At 34.8% G+C, this 7,290-nt stretch overlaps 1 protein-coding gene across 8 annotated transcripts in view; it reads right to left on the bottom strand.

Annotated features, from left to right (window-relative positions):
* Nucleotides 1-6,885, bottom strand: part of LOC311075411 (uncharacterized protein) — a 145,246-nt gene extending 138,361 nt beyond the window's left edge. For 6 of the 8 annotated variants that reach the window (XM_084102817.1, XM_084102820.1, XM_084102819.1 and 3 more), the window contains exons 1-3: nucleotides 3,523-6,172; nucleotides 3,370-3,442; nucleotides 3,113-3,237 (exon numbers count right to left, since the gene is read on the bottom strand). In XM_084102817.1, the coding sequence (XP_083958943.1) occupies nucleotides 3,113-3,237; nucleotides 3,370-3,442; nucleotides 3,523-3,595 (271 nt within the window). In that variant the 5' untranslated portion in view covers nucleotides 3,596-6,172. The other 2 variants (XM_084102815.1, XM_084102814.1) reach the window with 2 other exon arrangements.
* Between the last annotated feature and the right edge of the window lie 405 nt (nucleotides 6,886-7,290).

Raw genomic sequence — 7,290 nt, forward strand, 5'->3', positions numbered from 1 at the left:
TCACTGTCGCTGCCCACGTGGGCGTTGAAGTCCCCCAGTAAAACGACGGAGTCCCCAGTCGGAGCACTTTCCAGCACCCCTCCCAGAGACTCCAAGAAGGCCGGGTACTCTGCACTGCCGTTTGGCCCGTAGGCACAAACGACAGTGAGAGACCTATCCCCGACCCGAAGGCGCAGGGAAGCGACCCTCTCGTTCACCGGGGTAAACTCCAACACATGGCAGCTGAGCTGGGGGGCTATAAGCAAACCCACACCAGCTCGCCGCCTCTGTTGTACTTGTTTAAATTTGAAAAATACGAATAAATAAATGAATAAATATAAATAAATAAATAAATAAATTGAAAAATACGAATAACACACGTGACTAATCCTGATTGGTTCCAGAGCCGTTGAACGGCTGTGATTGGTTATTTTGATAATAATGAGCACACCTCACTCAGAGCTTGCTGTGCGTTCCTTGAATGTGATTAGATTTCTAATAATTTAGATTAGAAATCTAAATTTAAACTGGCGCGATCCTGTTTCTTTCAAGCGGCAACCTCCCCGTCTCTCTCTTGAAACCAACACGGAAGTGAGTTAAACTGCAATTCGTTGACTGGCTGCTTGAGGCTGATGTCAAAAGTGAGTCAAATCTGTATCTCCCCCATGTTAAAATGTATTGGAGATGAAATTTTACAGCAGAAAAAAACGTGTTTACAGCCTGGTGTCTGTATGTGGCGTTGGTCTATACAGCTATTTTTGCCCTCCATGACAACTGTGAGGGGGGTGAATTTTTTTATAACTCATCCGTTTAGTTGATTAATATTTAAAGTTCTGCATAATTAAGGGTGTGGCCACTTGAGTGACAGGTGGGTTGTCGCTGATGTCAATGCTAGCCGCTTGTCTGTTGTTACTAGCCGTCACTTCACCTCAGCAAGTGTTAGCTGCTGAACTTGCCATCTCTGCCGTGTTTTGTGCTTTTTTTTCGGGAATATTTCATACAGTTGAATACACCCATTAAGTAACGTTAACTTCGCCCACGGCTTAGGATTGTTGTCGTCGAGTATCGTTCGAGAGAACAACCAGCGCTGTATTTCAGTTTTCCTCTGTGAACATGCACTAATGGATGTCTGCTGACAATTTCGTTGCTTTTTGGAGTTTTCAGATTTAAAAACGTCAATAAAGGCTCGTTTGTTCTGCTCTCACGGAACAGATATAGATTATAATATGCTTATGTACCGTCAGATGAAATCCTGCAGGCGTCGGCGCTTTCTCCGTCCGTGCTATAAATGCACATCCATGAATGAGCGCGTATTTTCTAGCGCAATTACTTGAACTTCATAGGCAATATATCTATAACCCATTTGAGAGGCGGCCAAAATCAGAATTTAAAATGGACTGAATAAGCTCTCTACGAACTTGACGAGCGATGCCGTGCTGACGGACCATAAGAAAGAGTGACTGACATGTGCACATAAATCACTGTCACACACACACTCTCAGAGTAATATTAAGTTACTGCATAATACATTTTCAACTAACGTTAGCAGAATAGTACAGAATCACAATACACAGTCTCACTTGTAGCCGTGTCTTTTAAATATTATAATATAATATTTCGAAGGGCAAAAACAGGAACTTTTAATTGGCTTTACATCATCAGCTAACTCGATCACGTCGAGCCATAGATATAAACAGTGTTTATAGATATATCATAGATACAGGGGCGTGCACAGACATTTTGAGGGGCAGGGGCTCAAGTGAAATAAAGGGCACTTCTCATAATTATTATTATTTATTTATTTTTTAAACAAAAAGTATATATATTAACGCAACTCTGACTTCCTTTAAAAAAAAAAAAAAAAAAAAAAAAGTTAATTAATTTTATCTTCCTCAAACTCACGCAATTGTTTCATTTTCAAAAGATGTCTACAAAATAATCAGTTCACACAGAAACCATGGTCTCATAGTATTCACTAGGTTTATAGAGCAGCAAAGGAAACCATTCCACAATGTGCATGTTTTGAAAACATTTTCTATGCTACTAGTTTCAAGTATATATTTAGAATAACCTAAATAACTGCATCAAGCAGAGGGGCGTGTTTTACTAATAATTTGTTTATTTTTGCACAAGGCACTACATCATTTTAATTATTTTGGTGTTATCAGAATACATAACACTTTAAAATCAACACAAATATTCACTCTAAACTATTTTGTTACAGATAGCAAAATCTGCTAATTTATTAATTACTCATAAATAAAAAGTTAATTTATAAATATTGCTATTTTTAATGTTTAATGTTAACTTATTTCTACTCAGTTTTATTTATTAATGTACCAGATGCAGTTACTCAGATTTACTACATTTTTTAGAGTGTATCCTCCATCTGTTTGCATCTGTAGATTTCTTCTAAATTCACCAATTTAGATTTCTAAATTTCAGGGGAAAGGACTCTTGATGTAAGTCATTAACTGACGTTCTGTATGCAAATTAGGCGACACGACTAGTGCAAATCAGAAGTATTAAAGAGGCGCCTAGAGAACATTGTTCCCCAATAGCATCATCGAAGCAGTGCAAGTTCCCTTTTGAAAGGGAACAGTTACTTTTTTTTTAATAGAGGTTAATTTTGCTTTAATATAAAAATAAACTCATCTTTTTCCCCTTTCACAGACACCGTGATCAAACAATTTCCAACATGTCTGAGGTGCAAGCACTGATTCGAAGGAAATGCAACAATGAGGCAAACTCAAAGACCAATCACTCCAATTCACTTGAAGGATGAAGATGGTTTGAGTTGTAACAGTACTGTAACTGTTTGCAGCTATTAATGACTGCACTTTATTGACTGTAGTTAGGTTTATTTATATTTATGTTAATGTATTTTTTTTTTACAGTTTACATATGCTGCTTCTTTGATCGCATTCTGTATATAATTTAAACAGTTTAAATAAGATTATTTTCATCCTACTAAGAGAAATGATGTGAAGTTGATCTTTTAGTCACTGGCTTGATTTACTGATGCATTAGTATTGAACGATTTTGCGAGAAAGATAATCTGTCTGAACTTGAATAATTACACATCAGAAATCACTGACCACAGATCAGGCACTGAATAAACATGGTTACTTACATGTGGGGTAAGTACTTTTGTAAGTGCTTTTGTCAGTTGATTGGGAAGATCCTCCCACAGGAGTGAGTTTACTGATAGATGATGCTGGTGGTGGCGTGGAAGTCAGGCTTTTGTTTTGAGCTCTTCTGTAAAACAAAACAAAAACAAAAAAACAATGTGAATACAAGAAACTACTGTGTACTAAATACACAACGCTTTATAAGATTATGCTGTTACAAATTCAGGTCTAATTCACCACACTTGTGGGTTTAACTTACAAAAGCTTAACTTCCTCCTTCACCCATGGTAGTCTCCCATCAAGACAGAACTCTCCTTGTTCAGTCTCAAAGCCTAGAAGAACAAGGTAAACCTCAATATTCCGCATCATTCCATCAGATATAATAATATACAAACAGATTTAAGCACTTTACCTGTTATAGTCCAGATCACAGATGCAAAAACCACAACAGCCAAACTCCTCATGAGGATCCTTTGTGTCTCCATTGTCACAGTCGATCTTCAACTTTCACTGCTTGTGTCTGAGAGAATATATTCAAGACTCTCACTAGTTCACCTTAAATATTCAATAAAGCAGAACTTAACCCTTGTGCATTGTTGAAAACCCTGATAAAGTGATCTGTGAGAAAGAAAGCCTGTAATACTCAAAATAGTTTGTCTGTGTACATGAATGTGTGTGTGTGTGTGTTTGTGTGTGTGCGCGTGTGCACAGTAGTGAGAGTGTGCATATCCATGCATGCACAGGTCCGAAGCCTTTATCTTTGCAAGCAACACTTGCACTGAATTATGTGAACATGAACATGATGCTCCTGAACAGTAAATGTTTGAAAACATATATTGTCTGATGTATTTTCGATCTCACCATTCATTTTCAATGGATGTTCATTTTTGACCAATATAAGCTCAGATTAATGAGGCTTACAATCAGTCAGTTAAAAAAAAAAAAAAACTAATTTAAAGAAGTTAAATTTGAAGAACAAGTTGACAAAAAGATTAAATCCAATTAATCTTTGGTGATAATATAGCATAATAAGAGATTCAAATGGTACTTTTTATAGGCTGTTCGTTTTTGACCGGGAGCACCACAAGTCTGACTTTGTTCCATTTTGTACAAAATAAAAGCATTTCAAAACAAACTTCCTGGTAAAGCACACTAGTGTGATACAGTGTACAGAATAATTTTACATTTTATGCAATATTGCTAAAATTACACAAGAATGTTTTTTTGGTCAAAAAATGAGGTGCATAAGCTCAGATAAAGAGGTCTACAATCAATCAGATCTAAAAATAAATAAAATTAAAATAAAAAACCTGTCCTAATTGAAATAAAACAAGTTGACAAAAAGATTGAATCCAATATTTGTTGATAATATAAAATAATGAGAAATTTAAAAGCAATTTTTGTAGACCGGTGGTCAGATTTGACAGGAACACCACAAGTATAACAAGGTGGGGGAATTTTTTTTTTTTTACAAAAACTGAACTGCATCAATAATCTCTTATTTTACCCACTTCCATCCTGTTGACATAATGCTGACATTTACACTTGATTTAAGATAGAGAAGATTATGTGAACAGATTAGTATTTTGTTAGTGGCTCTTCAACACAAACCCGTCCTAAATAGCGCGTCTCTGTGTGTATTGAGAATGTTGTGCTTGTCAAATAAAATCAGTCATAATAAATAAATGTCATTTCTTGTGTTTTTTTTTTTTTTGTATCACTTTTTATTTATTGATTCTTATTCATTTCAAATACAGTTTCTGAATCTTATTTATGCTACATATAAAAATACCTATTATAATCACGATTAAGTATAGTATCGTATTTAAGGCAAAAGTTAGAATGAAGGATAAACTGAAATTCACAGCATTTAAACACAACTTCTGCTCACGTATTTGAAGGCTACTACTGGGCTATTGAGGGTAAACGTCATATTATGCGACTACGGATTACTTTACGGAGAGCTTACGACCCACTAACTGCGTTCTGCATTAGAGAAATAGTCCACTTAAAAATGAAAATTCTGTCATCAATTACTCGCCCTCAAGTTGTTTCAAACCTGTATGAATTTCTTTCTTCTGCTAAACACAAAGGAAGATATTTTGAAGAATGTCAGTAAAAAATAAATAAAGAAAAAATAAATACTATGGAAGTAAATGGGGTCCATCAACTGACATTCTTCAAAATATCTTCTTTTGTGTTCAGCAGAAGAAATAAATTCATACATGTTTGAAACAACTTGAGGGAGAGTAAAGGATGACAGAAATCTCAGTTTTAAGTGAACAAGGCTATTCCTTTAAGAACAAAATAAAGTACAGATCTAGTTTTAAAGAAAACATCTCACCACAATGTTATTTTTGTAATCTTGAATCTGAAACTCTCACACATTTATTTTGTAATTGTAAATACTCTAAAGACTTTTGGAAGCAAGTAGCCTATCTATGATGGTTTTTGATACATTCTTAAAATCAAAATAGATGAGTCTATAAGACTTAATACTGGCTCCGGAATTTATAACACATTACAGGTAATAATTCTTCTTGAGTCGTTTCATGTACATAAAGCTTAAGTAATGTCTATTACACCCTCCTTTAAGTTTTTCCTAAAGATCTTAAAATATGACTCATTGAATTCAATTACTAAAAATAATAAGTGTATAAAAACATCTCTTACTAAAAAAAAAAAAGAAAGAAAATAAAGCAATTTGTAGAATTTAATGTTTTACTATGTACGATATAAGATAGCCATGTGTCCCCCAATTTCAGTTTTGGCTTCTGTTTGATGTTAAATGTCACTGTATGTTTTTCTGAAAGTTGAATAAAAAAAAAAGGACTGAGCTAGTTACAAAGTAGCTAATAGTTACTAAGTTTCTAGTGTGGACTTTAACTTAAGTAAGAAATTGTGAATGGCTGGTGCAACCCTATACTGTTTGGGACCGTTAGTTTGATGAGAATAATCGAGGTCTGATATCTGAAAGTTTTTTTTTCTTTTTTTTCTTATCACTAACATTTAGATATCTAAATCAAATGAAACACCATCAATAAAAATAAGCTAGGTTAGCTGATTACCTTAAAAGTCCATAGCAATCAAGTCGTACTTCAGACAAGCAGATGCAATGAGACCTCGATCTTTTCCTGTTTGTTCATGTGAGTGCTGTGTCAACTATTTTCAAAGGAAAGTAGGGGAGACCGGGGACAGTTGCAACATGGGGATGGTTGCAACTTGTCATTTTTCTCCAATCAGAAACAAGCTAGAGTGATGACACTCATACTGAACATGCACAGTTAGTCCCTCCCCCCACTAAGAAGATAGTAGACATATTCAACATTTGCTGCTGCATTTATTGAACAAAACTTGTTTTGGAGGTATGAAAGTAATTTTTTTCATGAGATATATTTTTTGTCATACTGTCCAGACATTTTGTATGAATTAATCAAAACTTACTTAGTTTGAATTATTGTTTTGTTGACTTCTAAGTGACATGGTTAGCATGTGTCAAAGTCAGTGTGTCTAGCAGGCACATGATGTTCTGTCATGGCTGATAGGGTTTGGGACAGTTGCAACAAGTTATAAATTGCATGTTTAATAAAGGTTTATTGCATTGCAAATTGTTCAATTCTTCCTGTCTGACACTGAAATATGGAGAGATTGAATAGCATCTGTAACACCTGCACACTGAATCTATGTAGGCCTATGTTCTACACATAAACAAACAAAACTCAATAACTGTTATTTGATAAATATGACTAAATAAATAAATTATAGGCTACAATAATATTATTGAAATAAATAATACTATAATATTATAGTAGGCCTAAAACAGTTAACATTTTCAGAATGATATGCTCATTGAGACAAAAAGCTAAAATTAAAAAATTAGGTATTTTTAACCCTGGGTCGGGGTCGGTTGCAACATCTGACTTCTTCAAATAAATACTGTGAACGATATGTCATATATAATCATCTTTAAATGGTATGGGTAATTAGCAGACAGATGCAAGTTTAATATATACAAATTTGGTTGGTCTAGTCCAAATAGTCTCTGAGTAACTGAGAGAAATGCAAAAAGTGTTGCAACTGTCCCCGGTCTCCCTTAGCTAACGCCATGGCTAACGCCTTCCCTAAATGTCGCTAGATGATGTCATACGTCAATTAGCATATCCATGCGTCATCGCATCGT

Source organism: Abramis brama, assembly GCF_963993115.1.
Source record: "Abramis brama genome assembly, chromosome: 24".
Lineage (NCBI taxonomy): Eukaryota > Metazoa > Chordata > Actinopteri > Cypriniformes > Leuciscidae > Abramis > Abramis brama.